Genomic DNA, 20557 nt, shown 5'->3' on the forward strand with positions numbered 1-20557 from the left:
ATGCATGTGCATTAGCTGTGGTTGTGCCACCTGACACCTGAGCCTAAAAAACATGTGATTGACCCTATTATTGTTATTCAGTGAAGGCAAATCCAGCAAAAACAATCCAGCTGTAGGTGGAGTCACTATTACTTACGTAATAGTATTTATTAACACTAGCCACCGATGGACTAAGTGTCTAAACGGTCCCTGCTTCTGAATTGTTCAGTCACCTACAGTACTGTGCATGTAATTTCACCGTTCTCCGCCTGACTCTCTCCCTAACAGCTGCAGGATCTGGACTCTCTGCCGCGGCCCGTGGTTCTGGTGCGTGCCAGCAACGCAGAGGAGCTGATGGGCCTGGTCAACAAGAACGAGGAGGCCCGCGTCCACATCGACATCATGATGGAGGTGCCCAAATGGGTGAGCAGACGGACCGTTTAAATACCAGCCAACTGTGCTTGGTGCACTGCATAGTTCAAGTTCAAGAGATTTCTTGTCATGGACAAAAACAACGGCAACGAAATTGTGTGTGAAGCACCACACTAAGTAGTAGTGCTGTAGATTCCCATTTAAAGTGCAACAAAGATGAAAGTGTTAGTGTGGGTACAAAGTACTAGGGATGGGAACCCCATGGTGGTCAATATATGCTAGCAACTAGGGAAGAGGCTCTACTGGGGAGGGTGCATACTGTAGTATACTAGTGACCTACTTGCATACTAGTGACTAAGGACAGAGTCGTGCCAATATGAGCAACCCATTGAGCTGAGCCATGAAGCCATTACGCCACAATAGTATTGTCCTTGGAGATGGATGTTTACAGCCTGTTAGTGGTTCATCTCAACAAAGCAACCCATCTCAAAAGCACACTGTCTGTACATGTTCATACACAGGAACATATGGAACACTGTGTTCTGCCTTCTGTGGGGGTCTTATAAACATGCAATGTACATACTTCTCAAGCCCCCATAGTTCCTTGTCATTTCCGTACATGCATGTGTTTGGGTTTATATGCGAGTGTGTGCATGCGTATGTGTGCTGCATTTGTGTGTGCTGTATGTCCAAATGAACATTGTTTTAGAGGAAGGAATGGAATGTTTTGGAGTTATCAAAACTCATCATGGGTTGCCTGGAGGATATGAAGACCTGCATTCCTTTGTCCATACTGTTCTCATATCATTCTCTCTCTCTCTCTCCCTCCCCTCAGCCCCACTATGACGTTGTCATCCTGTTGACAGTGGTTCTGGCTGTACTGGCCATCGTCATGATCTTTGCCTTCCGCTACCGCTGCAAGTCCAACAGAACCTGGGTAAGAGGAAGAGGAAGAGGGCTGATGGGGCAAACTGGTTGAGTTGGTTTTTACCACTCCTGGAAAATGTCTGGGACAGCCATGGTTAGAGTGCTGGCCTTTAGATCAGATGGTTGCAGGTTCAAATCCCCCTTACCAGCACTTCCCCTGAAGCACCCTAACCTCACATTACTCCATGGACTGTAACCAATACCCTGTACCTAAATAACTGTACGTTGTTTTGGATAAATGCGTGAGCTAAGTGTAATGTCATGTCTTAGGATTGCATTTTCGATTCCCTTACCAATACAAAAAAATAAGTGGATGGGAAAGTAGATAATAACAGGCCTACACCTGTCCTTCACTTTTTTTCTATGTCTGACGTATGCAAGTTGAGCATGGTGCCTGTCTATCCCCACTTTTGGAGGAGAATTTTATCATAATATTTTATTTCGACATTCATTTTCTGTCTCTACCACTATTTTTCCATAACAGCCCTACATTTGGATTTATTTATTTCTGTGTGTCTCTATCAGGATTCGGTGCATCAGCAGACGGTTCGTGCCATCAGCAGACTGGAGACGCGCACATACAGCTCCCAGGGCTGCTCTGGGTCACAGCGCCACCATGGATCTCGGGGGTCAGGCAGCAGCTCCAACTCCAGCCCTGTCTGCGCCATCTGCCTGGAGGAGTTTCTGGATGGACAGGTTAGCAGAGAGAGAGAGAGAGAGAGAGAGAGAGAGAGAGAGAGAGAGAGAGAGAGAGAGAGAGCGAGAGAGCGAGAGAGCGAGAGAGCGAGCGAGAGACTTGCATCAGCCATTTGCCTGAGGTTGGTTTCTCGATGGACAGGTTCATTTTCACGAAGAGCCGAGAAGACATAATGATTGTTTAATTATTAGTATTTCTTGTTTTGGTGTTGATTATGCATTGACAGTATTACACAGTATTATATTGGCAGTGTTACACTGTCTGCAGTTTCATGTCAACAAAGTTCTATGAGAATTTGAAAGAGAAGGCAGGCAACGGGTGTGCTAAAAATGACAGCGTGTCTCCATTTTTGTATAGCTGTTTGTTTTCTTTAGTTTTATTATTGTCTGATTCTCTTTTGTACTTGCCTCAGAAATGTTCATACTGTATCATCTAAAACAAATCATGTAGGAGATTGCATGTATACAGCGTTTCTGTTTCAGTTTCTTTGTTCCTCCATCACATGCATAAACTTTAAGATTAGCCTCAATTTTCATTCCATAATATAATTTGAAATCTGAAACGAATAATTAAATCCGTTTAGCTGATTTTTCATTTGGGAAATGACACGTGAAATTTACTTTAAATTGTGCCTTTCACAAGAAATCTCACATCGGATAAAAAATGGCCAGTCTGGGACTTTTATGATGATGTTTCTTTTTTGGGGTTTTGTTTGTTTCTGTTTGGTTTCTTTGTGTGACAGTTGCAACTGAAAAATGATTCAACGTATTTGTTCATTATGTTGCAGAAGAATTTGACCACTGTCTGAAGCTTACTTACTGTAGAGCATGGACCTCTCAACAGTTACATGCACATGTGTATGTGTGTGTCATTGTGTGCCATTGGGGTGAATGTGTATGTGTGTAAAACATGCTTTGGCTGTGCTTCATATGTGTTTGTGTGTGTGTGTGTGTATGTATGTGTGTGCTGCAGGATTTGCGGATCATCTCGTGTGCGCATGAGTTCCATAAGGAGTGTGTAGACCCCTGGCTGCTGCAGCATCGCACCTGTCCCCTGTGCATGCACAACATCATGGGTAACCTGCCGCCTCCCTCCCCTTGGCCACGTCATTAATCATTCATGAACCATTGAACGGTTGACTTTCGTTTGGTCTCTTTCTCTCTCTGGTGGTCACACCAGAGATCGCAAGAGCCAACCATCCCTAACTAATTGTGTTGTTTTTTTTGTGAAGTGGAATCCATACTACTCATTCATGCATCTTTTTGACTTCATTTGTAAAATCTAGGATGCAATGTTATGCACATCCTTATTTGTGTTATGTGAAGTATATGCACAGCAAACCCATCTTTTAAACACTGTCCATGAAGTGTACCCACATACCCATATTTTTACTGCTTTAACAGTGTAATGGGAGTGTGCTGATAGTTTGTTGTACTCTACAACTTTTTTATTCTTCACTAGTGCCTGTTTCAGACGTGGGCTCTTGATGATTTTGTTCATAATTATTTTTTGCTGTGTTGTAGACTAATTTTGATGTTTGTTTTTTTTGCTCCATTTTTATGCAGGCGCAGAGTTAGCCGCCACACGACTGCCCCACAGGACCCGCATGCAGCACTCGGTGCCCCCGGAGCACAGCCAGGCCTTCCTCCACCACCCCCACCCTCACCCGCACCCCCACCCTTACTCAGCCCCCCACAGCTACCAGCCGCACGCCGTCCCCTTCTCCCTGCGGCCCTCCTACCACCGCAGCGACGCCCCATCCGGCCCCTACCCGCCTCTGGGCCACTACAGGGGAGGCTCCCCGCCCCTCCACCCACGGACGCTGCGGTGCCTGCAGCAAGGCCGCTCCCTGGGGACTGGCTGCACCTACCAGCTGGCTTCTGAGGTGGGGCAGCACCACCAAGGTGGCGGCGGGGGGCGTGGGCACAGGACTAGTAGCGGCCCCATGTGCCGCAGTGCCGGCCATCTGGCCGCCGCGTCCTTGTACGGCCCGGCGGCACGCCGCCCCTGCCCCGGGTACCGCTGCACGTCACGGACACAACACCCGCTGGGGGGCGCTACGGCCGGTGGAAGTGGTGGTGTAACGGGGCTCTCCTCATTACAGCACCAACAGCAGTCGCGCTCCTCTGGCGCGGTCGCGGGCCACCACCACCACCACCACCACCACAGCAGCCGGCAGCAGCCGGACGACGGCGGGGGCAGCTGCTCTGGCGGCAGCTACCGCACGGAGCGCAGCGGCTACCTGGCCGACGGGCCCGCCAGCGACTCTAGCTCGGGCCCGTGCCACGGCTCGTCCAGCGACTCGGTGCTCAACTGCACGGACGTCAGCCTGCAGGGCGTCTACGGCAGCTGGTCCACCTTCCGCAGCTCGCTCAGCTCCGACTACGACCCGTTCGTGTACCGGCCCGGGCGTGGGCCGCGCAGGGACAGCCTGGAGGGCACTGGCCGCCCTCGATCCCTGGACTCGGTCATGAACCGCGGGTCATCGTCGACTGGAGGTGTGAGTGGGGGTTTGGGGTTGGGCATAGGCATGGGCGGATGTGGGGATGACATGTTAACGTTGCCCTTGCAACTCCCGTTACCACTACCGCCCCCACCGCCCACGGTGTTTAGCCACGTGCACTACCACAGACACAGGCACCATTACTACGATGGTGGTGAGCATGGGCAGGGGCTGGGCTGTGGGGGTGGCGGCTCTGACGAGGAGTTTGTAGGACTCGCATCAGCAGTAGCCAGTGGGCCTGTACCTCCCACGGACAAAGATTCGCCCTTACAATGCCCCGTGCTCACGGCCACACACCACCCATCCTGCCACTGCTCCAAGCGGGGCTCCTCAGACAGGTCAAGTCACGGAGGCGGGTCGGAGGGACAGGAACTTAGGGACCTGCAGGTGGGGGTGGACGGGCCCTCACCCCCCTCGGGACTGGTGTCGGCCCCGGTGACAACACTACCCTCCTCCTCCTCCTCCTCCTCCTCCCCTTCACCCCCTGCTCCCCCTCCCCCTGCACCACCTCCTCCTGTTCCTCCTCCATGCTGTCACCAGGGTCCCCTGCGGCAGCCTCAACAGCATCAGCAGCAGCACTGGCGTGCGGTGGGTGGCTGTGGACTGGACGCTCCCTCGCCAGCCTCCCTCCCCACCGTGCGCTTCCACCAGGGCCTGGACCTGCAGGACGACTGCAGCATTCACATCCACTACGGACAGGGGGGGGGCTCTGGCTACTGCTGCCCCCCTCCTCCCCCTCCACCTCCACCACCACCTCCGCTTCCGGCACCCACGGACATGGGCGGCCCTGCCACCGTGCCCCTGCTGCCTGTGCCCCTCATCCTGGACTCTGGGGGCATGGGGCACCACCGCGAGTGGCCGTGCTGTGGTGGGGCGCACGTGGTGTGGCAGAAGAGGGTGCCCCAGCAGGCCCACTCTGAGCCCCAGCTCATGGAGCCCATGGGTGGGCTCTCGATGGCTGGCATGGGGGCCTCCTCAGGCGACGGACATCGCTGCAGGGGGCACCATCGCCATCATTCCCGTGGGCCTGCTGCAGCTGGGCTGCCCTCGGACATCTGCCTCTACTGCCAACCACTACATCAGGGTAAGTCCAATGCTACTTCTACTACTCTTACTACTACTTCTTCTACTACTTCTTCTACTACTACTACTACTACTACTACTACTACTACTACTACTACTGCTATTACTACTACTACTCAGGGCTGCTGACAGCTTTGGCCGGGCCCAGGACAAAATCGTAGGAAAGGCCCCTTCCATCAATACATACAATGTTATTTATGTTAATTCATGCCAATTCTGGGCCCCACCTTTGCCTGGGCCCGGGACAACAGATCCCGTTGTCCCCCCCTGTCAGCTCCCCTGCTATTACTACTACTACTACTACTACTACTACTACTACTGCTACTACTACTGCTACTACTACTACTGCTGCTGCTACGGTTACTATTACTGCTACTGTTACTATAATAATAATAATAATAATAATTGTATTTGTATAGCACTGTGTCATACAAGGCATGTAACTCAAAGTGCTTAACAAATGGGGGAAAAAACATAATTGTTAGAGATGGATTTAAAAGGAGAGGTATAGAGGAGAGGCAGAAATAGCAGGAGGGCAGAGGAAGAAGAGATAGATAGAGATTGTAGAGTCATAGGGTCAACGTAGGTTAGGACCAGGATTCTTAGATGCGTAAGGTCTATAGTGGCTGGGCCTAGCACAAGTCATAGATAGTCACACAGAGATTGGGCGCTCAGGTGTGGCCCCTGGTGGCATCAGGGGTGAGGAAAAACTCCCTTTCGCTTGAATCATAGTTTGTAGGGGGAAAAAAGCTCAGTGAGGTCTGAGAAAAAAAAACCCTATAGTCAGGAAGAAACCTCAGGCAGAGACCAGCGGCCACCTAGGGGAGCCCCCTGCCAGGGCTGGTTGTGAGCAGTAGGGACGCTGCTGCAGCTGGGACACTATGACGCTTTAGCAGCTAGGAGTTGGCAAGGATGAAGAGGTGGGTCTTCAGCTGCTTCTTGAAGGAGTCGACGGAGCTGGCTGATCGGATCTCGATGGGGAGGGCGTTCCATCTCTTGGGCGCATAGCAAACGAACGCGGCGTCGCCGATCTTCTTTTGCGGGGGGTGGGGGTCCTTAGCAGCTTAGCATCAGTGGACCTGAGAGCTCAAGCAGGGGCATAAAAAGAGAGCATGTAAGAGATATAACTAGGGGCAAGTCCATTTAATGCTTTAAATACAGTCAGCAGAATCTTAAAGTCGATTCTGTATGAGACCAGTAACCAGTGCAGGTCTGCCAAGACAGGAGTGATGTGCTCTCTCATTCTGGTTCTTGTTAGGGTTCTTGCCGCAGAATTTTGAATGAGTTGCAATTTGTCAATTAATTTTTTTGGGAGACCAGAGAAGAGAGCATTACTGTAGTCTAGCCTACTACTACTGCTACTGTTACTACTGCTACTACTACTGCTACTGTTACTACTGCTGCTACTACTACTACTACTACTACTACTACTACTACTACTACTACTACTGCTACTACGATTACTATTACTGCTACTGCTACTGGTACTACTACTGCTACTGTTACTACTGCTACTACTACTGCTACTGTTACTACTGCTACTGTTACTACTACTGCTACTACTACTACTACTACTACTACTACTACTACTACTACTACTACTACTACTACTACTGCTGCTGCTGCTGCTGCTGCTACTACTACTACTACTACTATTACTACTAGTACTACTACTCCTTGGTGTATGGCATGGTAAAGCTAAAGCTAAAACTTTCACTCTTTTCAATGCACCTCAGCTCAGTGTCCACCCTGCCTTGAAATTAAAATGGCTGCCTTTTCTCCCTGTGTCCCCTGACAGGATCAGAGGAGGAGTCTGGTGTGTGAGGAGTCTGGTGCATCCCCCAAAACGTCACGCTGCTACTCAAGAGCCGGAAATGGACAAATTAATAGACTAAATTTAAAAACTCATCATCAGCCACCTTTCACAAAACAAAACATCTTCCAAATAATTCCACACCACGTCTACCCCTCTCCAGGAACGTGCCTCTTTCCCCAGCATCTGAACGTTCTTACAACTTAGCAATGGTACTCAAGTCTTGCCAGCCTCTCTGAGAAAGTAAAAAAAATATATCACAAGGGTTCTGTTGTTTTTGTCAGCAATTTCATAGTGTATATGGGATGAGCCGCAGACCTCTATGAGGTCAAACGGGCCGTTTTATTCATCCTGTCAGCCGCTTTCCCGCTCGCCATTTAGCATTTCTTGAAATGCGCTGACGGTGTCAAACAAGGAGCTCAAAAGGTGCTGGAGAAACTACCTTCTCAAATCTCATCAAAACAAGGAGGAGAGGGGAGGGAGGGAAAACAAAACCCAAGTGTTTTTGTTCTGTTTTAGCTTTTGTGCCTTTGTGTTTTGTCAAGTACAGGAAGCATTGATTACACACTGCATTTACAAACAAGAAGTCCTAGAATTCTTCAGTGACCTCTCAGGATGACCCCGTTGCCAAGGGACTTAGCCACAGTTGATATTATGCACAGTAAATGACTTTACCTCTCTTCTTCTCTCCTCTCCTCTACATCTCCTCTCCTCTCCATCTCCGTCTCGTCTCCTCTCCATGTTGTCTCGATCTCCTCTCCTCTCCTCCCCTCTCCACTCCTCTCCTCTCCTCTCCTCTGCCCTAAACTCCTGTTTCACCAAAGCATATTATATCCATAAACCATAAAGAGTAAGGCATCACTGGAAGGAAGAAATAATGAGTTATGTGTGGTTAATACCTACATTATTGCTTTAACTGTGCACAGCTGGGCAGCTGCCTCTGTCTTAGTCCAGGACCTGGAGAAGTTAGTCACAGGTCTGTCAGTGTAGTTCAGATAGGAAAACCTGTCATCATTTTGAAGGGAACACAATTCTTGTCGTGTGTATGTGTGTGTGCTTGTGTGCATGCATGCCTGTGTGTGCGTGCGTGTGTGTGTGTGTGTGTGTGTGTGTGTGTGTGTGTGTGCGTGTGTTTCCATCCATATCTGTATGCAAGCATATGTGTATATGCGTGTTTGTTTGTGTGCCTTCCATATTATATCAGATTCCTTCAAAAGATAATAGTTTTTCCCACCATTGAGTTCTGCAGTTGCACCGTACTAGAACGCACCAGTTGTCAGTGACCTCAGGGCTCTGATAGTCACCCCTTTCACCTGCTCTGAACCCTCCCAATGCATGACTGTGGTCCACGGCAGCCATGTCATCCTTGTGATGTATGACTCAAAGGTGCTCGTCCTGCCCATATTCAGTTTTTTTTACATGTCTGTCTGTCTCCAGCCTACCTCAGATCAGAAGTCACAAAATATGCCCCATCGCCTACAGGTACTTCAATGGTACTTTGAACCTACACTCTGGCTGTGCTTTCACACAGATAATAGAGGAACAGACAGACAAAGAGAATAGTTTGTGTGAGAGAAGAAGAGAGTCTTTCTGTTTTCTCTCGCCCTTTTGGTATTTTTAGCATTGTTAGAGCAGAGGTCACTTAAGTCTGGGTCTTGAGCGAGTTAATTCGAGAAAGGCAGCTGTTTTTATCACACATTTTTTTGTTTTCTTTTTGTTTGTGTTTTTTTGCCCTGTAATTTTGTGCTCATGTCGAAAACAATTGACTGAAAAAAATGTGGGAGGGCCTGAAAACATGAAAAAAGCTAGTCATCCTCTGGTCATTTATTTTTCTTTTTTTTTCTTCTCTGATCCCATTCAGAGGGCTGTGGTTGGCTGTACAGTGTCACTTAAGACAATAGCGAACAGCACAGTGCTCATATTGACTTTGCTGATCAGTCCCATCATGCCTTGCTTTGGCCACTGGCTGTCTACTTAAGCCAATAGCCTTGTGGCCCTTGAAGCTACTTACAAACCTGTTTCCCGTCTTCATTTACTACATACATACACCAGCATACAAGCTTGCCAAACGTGCCTTTTTTGTTGTCTTCATCACCATCGTCATCATCATTGTAATTGTTCTGATCTCTCTGTTAAGGGGGGCAGATGGGAGGTCATTTTTGCCATGTCTTATATTTTGTAGTGTTTTCACAGATGTCATATCCATTGGAGGAAAGCCATTGCCACTCAGCCTATGGGTGTAAACTTGATCGGATACCACACCATTCTAAAGCTTGGAAGGCTTTGAACTTGCCAAATGAAATTAATAATAATAATAATAATAATAATAATAATAAAAGTCTGGTCAAGGATTTAGTGTCAAGCACCAGGCAGGCTTTGACTTGGATTGAGGAGCGGTGTCAAGTCCCACTCGAAAATTAGATTTTATTCCTTACATTTCAAAATAAGTTTGAATAGAAACTACAATAAAACACACTGGAAATGTTGCTACAGCAAAATGTCTATTGGGTACTGTGTTTTGTGTCTAGTCCCATTCATAGGTTAATCAATTTTTTATTTTATTTAAGACCCTTGCACACCAAGACTGCTAGAATGTGAACAGAGATGCAGGTCTATACAGTATCTCAGACTGGCTTCCAGTGTCTGTAGAGAAACAAATACAGCACTTACATTTCCTTACTAATGAGGTCCATCCCAAACCAACATCAATGTCTTTATTTGTGAATTTATTCAGCATTCTGTGTTTGAAATGCTACCGTATATCCCTTCTCATCTGGTGAGCTTCAGTGTGTGTAGTGTATGCACATGCAATGGGGTGTTCATGTTACCATTGATCTGAACGCTGAGTTGGCCCACACTGATTTCCATTCAGCTCTTAACAAACAATGCTTAAATCACTCTAAGCAGGAATGTCAGAGGGGAAGCTGTTCATTGAACCTAATCAACACTTTTTAAAACATTGTACCAAAGAAAACAAGGTGTTGCATGTGAGAAAAGCATTAGACCGCTTTTCTAGAAACTAGAATGTTATATTCTGTAATGTAAAGTGTCTTGCAGCCATACAATTTGAAAATGTTGTAATATTGACATTATACCATTTAGTGCTCTTACCATTAAACCGTGCCTTGTAGATGTATGCAAATAATACATGTCAGAAACGGTGTATGTCCACTTCCCCAATGTCTGTGAATTTCTAGATCATCTCTCTGTAGTATTTTTATTTTCCTTTTTTTTCTTTTTTGATGATGACCTCTGTCTTAACACGACAAACACAAACCGCACTTTGGCTTGTTGGATAAAAAAAGAAAAAAATCAAAGTGAAGAGCTCAAAAGCAAACAAAGCACTATGTAGCTGCCATTACAATGAAAGTTCACTTAAATCCATGAAATGTCACTGAACATTTAGGGTGATTTTTAGTTTTCTGTCATTTTTGTTTGTTGTTTTAATGTTTTTGTTCTGTTTTATTTTTCATTTTGAAACAGAATGAGCTGAAACTGCCTTGTTTTCTAATATAGCACAGTCCCTTTAAAACATGGAGGGAACTGCCAGTATATTTTCGATACTTTGCATAAAAAAGAGAAAGACAAAAACAGAATTAAGATAAAGTGTTGTATTTTATATATAATAGAACATTTCAGTATGGTAATATGTCACTAATATATTTATTTACTAATATATTTATCCATTTTGTCCAGGTCTGAGAAAACGCAATGTTTTCCTCATCTTTGGAATGAAATCTTTATGAAACTTACAGGTGCCATCATAGATGTATCAACTTTGCTTCATTCCAATTATATGCAAATAAATTATTTTGAAATAACTTGAGCGTTGTCTTTTATTGAATTTGCCCCTTTTCAAAAAGTTTAAAAGTAACTAAAATCACAGTTGTGCAAAAGTAGGGGGGTTCAATGTCATACGGACAGCACTGGGCACCAGGTTCATTTGAAAAGTTACTCATTAATGTTGCCAACTTGTCTGATCTTATGCCAGAGCAGTGATGGCCATGCCAATCTTTGTTTTTGTCACTGTGGAGAGGAGACTGTTCTGAACATTTTGTCTCATCACGTTCAGAGGTCAACCGCAGTCTGTATCACTATCCAAGACAAAACATTAACACAGACACTTTAGTTGTAACCACATGTAAACCATGACACATTTTCCCCTGAACCGAACTTATGTTACATGGAGCAGTGGTTTTATTAATCATGAACGTCTTTTATTTTGAAATTATATTATTCTTTCCTGATGAAGACCCTGTGGTCGAGGCTCAATTAAAAAAAAAAAAAAAATCAGTGTAGGAGCTAAGCAAACATTGTGCAAATATAATTTTCCCTGTTTTTATTAATAAAGACCTCTTGTGTTTGCTAGCACTGCACTTCAGCAACTGTGCAGAGGAATGCCATGTTTAAATTTCATACACAAGCAACAAAATTTAGCAGAGGCATTTGACCTTTGTAAGCCATATCCACAGAATGGAGGAAAACTATTAAGAGTAAATGCCTGAATTTCCCCTCAGTACTGCGGGGTAAATACTTGAGTATGATGAGAATTGTGTGTGTACGGTACGTTTGTGTGTGTGTGTGTGAGAGAGAGAGAGTTTAGGTGGTTCAGGAGAACTTCTTGGTGCCTCCCTGTGGCGTAAGGACTGTGAGATTGCCTCGGGCGTCCTGATCTTTCTCAATGGCCTCAAACAGGGATTTGAAATTTCCTGCTCCAAAGCCCTGGAGGAAGTGAGAAAATTGTAAATGTTAATATTACTACCACAAAATTTAAAAAAAAACATCCAGCAAGCATTACTAGAACACACAGTGTTGAAAAATATGACGGCTATAGATCATTGGAGATGTTCTCTGTTGTGGTTTTTCACCGCATCTACAATTCTCCAAAAACGTTGGACACAAAAATCTTGTATTGGATGGCTCACTCTCTAATTTGGTTCATTTTTAAGTGGTCCCCCCTTTAAAATGTGGAGACTCTCCTGATCTTTGGGGAAAACAGATCCTTTGTTGTGGTTGTCTCTGAAATTTCCTCTTTCAGGCACTTCCTGCTCATTCTTCACACAGCCTAGAAGTGTCCCCCTTAACTAGAGGCAACAGGGCCTGTCCGGGCAGGTAATAAGCACCTCATGTCAAAAACGCCAGTGGCATGGCTGCTCAGTCTATATGAAGATGAGCATGTGTTCTCTTCTCTCGCTCTCTCTCTCTCTCTCTCTCTCTCTCTCTCTCTCTCTCTCTCTCTCTCTCTCTCTCTCTCTCTCTCTCTCTCTTTCTCTCTTTCTCTCTCTCTCTCTCTCTCTCTCTCTCTCTCTCTCTCTCCTCTTTATGATGTTCTTGTTCTCGCTCTCTCTCTGTCTCTCTCTCTCTGTCTCTCTCTCTCTGTCTCTCTCTCTCTGTCTCTCTCTCTCTCTCATTTTCCATCCTTCTTTTTATGATGTTCTGGAATGCGTGCTCCTCTGTTGCCTAGGGTTGACTACTAAGAGGATAAACTGATTGATTGCCAGAGAGGTAATTGGTTTTGGTGCTTTAGAGACCTCTGCGTGTCAGTGTAGCACTTTAAACGCAGTTAAATTTTTACTGATGGAGACTGATGAGTGATGATCGCTAAAGGCTACCGCACCTTTTGCCCATTTACAATCCCTGGGACTGAGAAGGGTGTATCTCTGTGAATATCTAATAAATAGTAATAACTAAATATATTTAATAATTAGTAATAACACTATATAGTAAATAATATCTTAATGGTACTTTTTGCAATATACCAGTGAGTGAAACAAGGTTCTTAAGTCAGCCTCCAGAGCTGGTGTGTGAATCTGTATGTGTGTATGTACAGTATGTACAAACTGTATTTGAAAGCACTTTGAGTCAACTTCATAGTTGTGAGACTGCGCTATATAAATACATGTTGTATATTGTATTGTATATGTCCTCTATGTTTCCCCACTAGAAACGTATAACATAAAACGTGTATAATGGTATGATACTTTTGAAATATAGTGACTTAAGACAAGCTTCTTCAATTATGTGTTCTATGTTTTTGGACCAGAGATACTTACAAAGTGGTTGTGTCTCTGGATGACCTCCAGGAAGAGAGTGGGTCTGTCCTGCACAGGTTTGGTGAATATCTGAAGCAGGTAGCCCTTGTCATCAAAATCCACTAAGATCTTCAACTCCTACACACAAAAAAACAACAACAACAAAACAAAACAAAACTCAATGTAAAGAATTCCAATTATTCACATTCAGAAAAGATTATAATCTCATGGTATTACTCCAATATGAGGCATGGCTTTTTTCTGTGTAAAAAGTGCAGGTGTGTGTGTGTGTGTGTGTGAGAGTGTGTGTGTGTTGGGATGGACTATTCAGGATTTTTGTAGATTGGCAGGGGTGGGGGACATGTCCACCCTGGCATCCCAGAGTTCAACAATAAGGATCTTGTTATATGAGGGATGCATTTATGGTACATTCCGCTCACCTGCAGTGTGTTTAGGTCCTCCTTGACTTTGATCTTCGCCGTCTTCAGCTGTTCCCGAAGGCTGTCGTAGTACGTGTCCGGCGCGGCCAGGAACTCCATGCCCCGAGCCCTCAGGTTCACGATCTGTCTCCACAACACAAAACACACATGGCTGATCTCATCTTACAGACCCCCTTAAGAGCAATTATGAAACGGTTAAGATGGCAACATGTCAGTCACTGTTCTGTCATAACACATTCATTTCCATGGAGGATTTTTGGATGTTTTTTGTTTCTCAGAGAGAAGAGGTAGGCCTAAGGAGAGCCTTATAGACGTACGCTTTGTATGATGTTGGATGAGTTCAAGGCGATGTGTTGCACCCCTGGGCCACCGTTGTAGTCCACATACTCCTGTTGAAACAAGTGGCTTCATGAAACGCACTTAATCTCTCGGGCTTTAAACACTTGCCACTGCGTTCTCAGCTGACATTGAAATCCCATATTGCTTTACAAGTCATAATAATACGCAATTAAATTAATACGTCTAAATGGTTAATGAGTGGAAACATTGAATGCCATCAGCATGCAAGAAATAATTGCCTGTATACAATGTTTAATAATAGAGATGACAGATGAGAAAATAGTGAAATGCTGCAAGTCAAATCTATTCAACTATTCGTGTATATTTATTGAAGATAATTAAAGTCCATCCCTTGATGAGTTATTGTTTGGATGGATGTGCTAGACAACTTTTACAGTAGAATCCACAAAAAAGAAAATGGGTGGAACTTAATGCCAAATTGCCAATTCCGATGCCTCCACAGTCAGGTTCAAAATCGTCCATCTTGAAAAGTTGGCCATAGGCCTATTAAAGGGTTGGTCACACAAAAATGTATCAGTTCATGTTCCTACTGTATTATTGATTACTAGAACACGAGATTTGGTAAAAAAAAAAAACCTGTTCACCCGTTTTTGTGCAAACAAAATATCTGTGATGGGCAGACAGATGCACAGACGGACATTTACGGCCGTACAACTGGAGAACTGTACCTCCAAAGCAGCACCTTTTGGCGGGCAGGGGCATAAAAGCTAACCTGAATTTGTGACTTCTTTTTGCCAGGGGCAGGCTCGTTGATGGGCATCTTGATGGTCTCTTCATAATTGGTGACCACGATGGACCTGAGAGAGCTGTACTGCGTGTGGATCTGCTTGTCGTCTATGGACCAGAATCGGTGAAACATTAGGCACTTCTGGTACCTAGAGTTGGTACAAGAGTTGGACAAGAAGCAGCGTACATGAAGCAGTGTGTGGAAAAACTTACGGTGTGTGTCTTTTCAGCCATCATGATAAAAGATGGGAATAAGTTATGAACATTTTTTTCTGCAAAAAGCGCTGATCCAAGCCATCGGTCAGCTTTTATGTATTCATCTAGGTTTATAACCTATGAACACTTTATTTATTCAGAACATGCATTGCATAATTTACTCATAACATGCATCCGATTATTTATTCATATGAATTACATGCATTTTTAACTGAAACCAATATAAAAAACAATGAGGCTTACTCAAAACCTAAATCTGGGTTTAAGCTTCCCTTTTTACAGTGAAGACAGTGAGTCAGAGTAATACTCACCAGTCTGATACAGGTACCATTGCATCATCTGGCTGGTTTCCCACGATGTGATCAATAAAACCGAGGCCGCCCGGTGGCCTGCACACATGAAGAGGAAGAGAAAAGTCAATAGCAGAATCAAAGCCCCTTACACCGCAGCTCTCTAAGTTTACCTTGTAATCATTAACCATTGAATCATATCTATCGGTAAACTTTATATTTGTAGATGATGGCGGAGCACTGGGTCAGTAGTGTGTCTGTGTTTTACCATGGACGGATATGGATTAATAAACTGAGTGCCCTTGGGGGGGAAAAGTGTCTCGTCTTGTTCCACCCCCAACCTATTCACCCAGGTTAAGAGGACTATTTTTTGTCTATGTATTATACCCTCATTTCACTTGAATCATCCCCTTCATGGTAGGTTTTACCACACATACATTCACACTATGCTACCTGACCCTTTTGGGAAGGGAATCATGAAATGTGTGAGTATGTGAAGGTGATGTCAGGTAAAATACACCATGACGGTAGCCCTCCAGTTTTGGCACTTGTAGTTCTGTGGGCCTAACTTACGCCATCTGGCTGCATTTTGCCAAACTACACGCGAGGGCGTTCTGGTTTCATCACGCAATCATCTGAGGCTTGTGAAAGTCAGAACCATTTCTGAACGAATGAGCCAATCAGGAGAAGGATTTTCCATAGAAATAGTGTTATGGCTTATAGCGTTATGGCTCTTCTTCCACCTGTCATTCTCATGAGTTGAGTTCAATGTGTGTGGCCAAAGTGTCCCGTCAGAAAAGATGATGGACAGATTGTTTGTCCAATCAAGGATGTTCGATAAGGAGCCTAATTTGAAAGCGTGTCAGTTGTGGGGGATACTCAGATGGTATGTAAAGACAAAGGAGAAACATACCAGCTGGTGAGAGTCAGGTTAGTGTGTGATGGTAGGTAGGCTCATTCATTAAATCCCTCCACCCCTAAGCCTATAAATCTAGACGCCACTAGCAGCAACAAATACGATTCACTGCAGGGGAGGTCTGGTGACAGGTCATTGGGCTTTTAAAATTTATGTCCCTAAAGACTAGCTGACGAATCATTGTAAGGTGCATCCTATATGTCATTCTATCCGTTGTGGTGATTGGCTGTGTTACTATTCTGCTGCATGCGGAGGGGTTTTAAAGACAGCATTTAAGCCCGCCCATCTTTTGCCTACAACAAGTCCTTTGGCCCTTACTCAGTTTGAATTGATGTGGGTGTCAAGGCTTACCCATCCCTTTGATGTATGTACTCACAATTTTGGGAGCAGAGGGTCGCGGAAGAGGGGGTCTTTGTAGCCTGGCAGGAAGAGGCCTTTGTAGGGAGTCAGGTATTCAATGAATGTATGTGTTGTGTCTCCATACTAAACACAAACCAAAGGCAGACAAGTGATCAGAATTACTGTACATTCAAAAGTCAATCATGACAAAAAAAATGTATGTAACTTTATGTGAAATGCAATGCCCGTCTCTACTGATTTGCAGAGTGGTGCATTCGATCAAGTGGCTAACCGTTTGAACAATGGCGTATTTGACTTTTCCGTGAGTGTCCTGCTCCACCCATGGTGCTTTTACAACAATGCCGCCTCTCTCCTGAGCTGTCTGCAAATATTGAAAGAGCAAATTAGTTGCAAACACACCACAACAATGCCAATTTTTTTACATTTTAATCAGGATGATTTAGTGAACAAGCATTGTTTTAAAGACTCAGTTCAGAGGTCCAACTATTCAATGTTGAAAGAGCGAATTAGTATTAGAATTAGATTTTTTTTATCAGAATGATTTGGTGAACAACACAGCCTTTGGGGCTTGGTATAGCAGTCCACCTATTCAAGGCTATTATTGTAGCTATTGTAATGTTACTCAATTTGCATTAATGTAACTATTCAAAGCAAAGACATCCTAAGAAGAAATGTCTACCTTAACTAAGAAGTCACAGTCCTCCACCTGGAAGGCAATGTCTTTCACCCCATCACCGTGCTTCATCAAGTGCTCACCCATTACTGAGGATAAGAAAAATGATTGTACATGGAGATATTTTTTTCAACCGCCGTAGTGAACAAAATGATCTCAAGACAGTAAACACACTAAGAACACACACAAACCAACCCTCATTCCCAGGATTTAGTGGAGACTCAAAGGCAAATATTATCTGTAGGGTCAGAAAAAGGAGAAGAGGGAAGGAAAACACTTTCAACTTTTGTTTCTTTCAATGAGCCTTGAGCAAACAATGCGTTTTGAGTGTGCGCAGGTGTGGCTGGCGTGATGTTCAGGGCTATGGTACTGTGCGGAGAGAGGAGAGGAACACACCTTATCCTGCTTGATGACATGGGACACCACCTCTCGGCAGCCAGTCTCCAGCCCTTTGTATGCCATTGGCTCAAAGCCCATCTTGTCACAGTAGTAGGTGGCAGCCTGAGAAAACAATAGGAAAGGGGTTTTGATTGCATCTCACTGATTTGCTTCTTTAAACTCATAAGACACGGGCCCCTGTTATTTATGTGCTGTCAACAACATGCCATTGACCAAAGTTTGCAATGTGTGACTAAAATCTCTGTAAAGTCATAGTAGTGTAGCACTATGGTAGTAGAGCCTTCTCAACAACTAGGACAGCGTTTAGAACGGTATGCATTATGAGGATACACAAGAAAATGGGTGTGCATATTTAGTTTTTCTTTTAAAAAATGTGTATAACATGTATAGATTTGATAAGGCGGCGCTTGTACCCTTTTCCTTCGAACACATTGGGCGTATGCCAATGTTTCAAACAGTCTTGCATCAGATAGCTAACACAACAATTTCGCAATTTCAGTGTCAACACATCCCCCTCTACTTGCCACCAGACAACACGTACAGCACGTAGGATGTAAAACAATGACCTCACCGCACTCTGAGGATGACTGGGTTACATTGTCTTACAGTAAAATGAATAAACAAAATGCTAAACCTGCCAGAGTACTATACCTATATCGAAATAATGATATAGTCATGGAGATTCATTTTATCTTTAAATAACAGTCTACTTGTCTATTATTACATTCAGGTGAAGTCAGATCTCTTTTACAAGATAGTGATTACAAATAAACAATTAAAATGCAAATAAAAAAACATAGGAAATAGATTGGGAAAACAGACAATGATCGCAATACCACTGACATTTTATGGCCATTATAGATTAAGGAAATGTCAGCATGCAATATTACCTGTTTGGCATTGCCCACCCAGAAGGTCACATGATGAAATCTCACAAAGCGACCTCTCTGGTGCTACAGTGGTGAATAATAGTGAATAACAAATATTTGCAATTAAGTTCCATTGGTAATTGCATTACACAAGTACAATGAAGTTACCAGTGTATTAAATATTTAGATGTGTATAACAGGTGCATTTGAGGATTGATTGAAAATAATGTACCTTTTCTCCCTTGTCAGTGTAGGAAGTCTACAGGGAGAAACAAAATATTTTAAAGAATTATCACAACAAAACATTTCCATTGTCATCACAAATAGCATTTGAATTCAGATACTGATGCTCCATTGCTCATCATCTACGTACTTAGAACGAGGAATAATTAAGGCATTTCCATGCTTTATGCTAGTAGTCAAATGGTGTTTGAATTGCCAGATAACAATACCCCATTGCACATCATCTTCTTATTATGCAGAAACAGTTCTCTCATTTCTTTACATTTTAGACTAGCAATACACATAGTCCAAAAATATGCTTTTGTGGCCCTCTGCAGGCTCTTTGGGGTCTGGGAGGGATGCTATACTGCCTGGGCTGGGTTGGATGCTACTCACCATGATGTCGGCTGCAATGGATGACCACCTGTGTCGACTGAGAAGGAGAGGGAGCGGAGTGATCCAGAGCGGGCAGCGGAGGGGACCATGGCTCCACAGATAAGTAGTGGCCGAGGGGGCCCTTGGTGATTGGCCCTCGGGTCAACACCCCTCTGTCCTCTGCTCCACCCCACACAACACCCCCCTGCCGGCCTGCTTAATGGTGGTGCCGTGTCGATTTGACCTACACATCAAATTGTGTTACCAAGCCGTTAGAATGCTACTACAGCAGCTCCCCCAGGGGTTAGGAGTTGACAGGAGTTAGAGTGTGGCTTTGGGATATGTTAACCCTTTGAGGAGTACCATCACAAATATGTGATTAGAATTTTGCCCAAATTTTGAGTTCTCATTATGATGTCATAATGTCTTTGCGAGATTTTTAACACAGACGTCTATAGGAGCTGTAGAGTGTTCCAGTAAAATTCTAGAAGAACCTCTAGAAATTCCTTACTCCTCAACAGACTATTGGTAGATAGTCTGATGAGCAGCCCGTCTCGACAGAACAGGGCCTCTCTCCAGAGGTGTACCTGATGCCACTGGCCCATCTGCCTGTTCTCATGTTTACCCTCATGTTGTTGTCTGCTAGCTAGCATATTGATTCAGTTTGATTTCCTTATTTGGTTGCCTGGGCTAAGGTCGCCTTTTTCTCTGCAGGAAAATAACAGCCCAGTGGATCCGGGTGGTGGTGGTGCTGGTGGTGGTGCTAGGGCATTTGTGGAGGTCAGGTACTCCAGTCCATTTCAGTTGAATTCCAGGGACCACTCCTGGATCCAGGGCCGGTTCAATTTGGAGCCCTAGGCAAGCACTTAGAAACTGAGAAAATGGCAACTGTAAACATAACATCATACATTTGATTTAGCTCAGCTGATCTATTTATACAGAATGCCAATGAATAACCATTTGTCTCTCTCACACACACAGACACAGACAGACAGACAGACAGACAGACAGACAGACAGACAGACAGACAGACAGACAGACAGACAGACAGACAGACAGACAGACACACACACACACACACACACACACACACACACACACACACACACACACACACACACACACACACACACACACACACCTGAGGTTGGTGATGAGAAGTAAAGAGTGGTTCATCACATGTGCCATGGCGGAGGGGTACAGCACACAAAAAGTGTAAAGGGTCAAAAAAGTCCCAGGAGTGTCAAAAGTCACTGTGCATGCTCCAGAGAAAAGCCAAGGCCAAGTATCCATTGAAAAAGACTG

The 20557-nt window shown here is 44.5% G+C and overlaps 2 protein-coding genes across 2 annotated transcripts in view; one reads left to right on the forward strand and one right to left on the reverse strand.

Annotated features, from left to right (window-relative positions):
• The window catches only part of LOC134452893 (E3 ubiquitin-protein ligase RNF43), a 118365-nt gene extending 106684 nt beyond the window's left edge, over window positions 1-11681 (forward strand). Inside the window, exons 4-9 of the mRNA XM_063203556.1 lie at window positions 268-402; window positions 1187-1288; window positions 1804-1974; window positions 2948-3050; window positions 3541-5562; window positions 7360-11681. Coding sequence (XP_063059626.1) covers window positions 268-402; window positions 1187-1288; window positions 1804-1974; window positions 2948-3050; window positions 3541-5562; window positions 7360-7385 — 2559 coding nt within the window. The 3' untranslated portion in view covers window positions 7386-11681. The remainder of the gene's footprint in view (window positions 1-267; window positions 403-1186; window positions 1289-1803; window positions 1975-2947; window positions 3051-3540; window positions 5563-7359) is intronic.
• hpda (4-hydroxyphenylpyruvate dioxygenase a) lies at window positions 10971-19380 on the reverse strand. Its single transcript, XM_063203557.1, has 14 exons — window positions 19274-19380; window positions 18888-18914; window positions 18677-18739; window positions 17784-17888; window positions 17583-17625; window positions 17394-17476; window positions 16986-17075; window positions 16731-16837; window positions 15460-15537; window positions 14919-15081; window positions 14164-14235; window positions 13847-13969; window positions 13428-13544; window positions 10971-12096 (listed from the first exon to the last, which is right to left on the reverse strand). The coding sequence occupies exons 1-14, from the start codon at window positions 19274-19276 to the stop codon at window positions 11983-11985; spliced, it is 1188 nt and encodes a 395-aa protein (XP_063059627.1). The 5' UTR covers window positions 19277-19380; the 3' UTR covers window positions 10971-11982.
• Window positions 19381-20557: the final 1177 nt, after the last annotated feature.

This window comes from Engraulis encrasicolus, chromosome 7 (genome assembly GCF_034702125.1).
Source record: "Engraulis encrasicolus isolate BLACKSEA-1 chromosome 7, IST_EnEncr_1.0, whole genome shotgun sequence".
In the NCBI taxonomy this organism is placed as follows: domain Eukaryota; kingdom Metazoa; phylum Chordata; class Actinopteri; order Clupeiformes; family Engraulidae; genus Engraulis; species Engraulis encrasicolus.

Bases quoted from the DNA above. Each gene is read 5' to 3' on its own strand.
- hpda (XM_063203557.1), bottom strand. The intron at 18,740-18,887 runs GTACATTATTTT...TCACCACTGTAG, and splicing joins ACACTGACAAGGGAGAAAAG to CACCAGAGAGGTCGCTTTGT. The intron at 16,838-16,985 runs GTTAGCCACTTG...GTTTGTGTTTAG, and splicing joins AATACGCCATTGTTCAAACG to TATGGAGACACAACACATAC.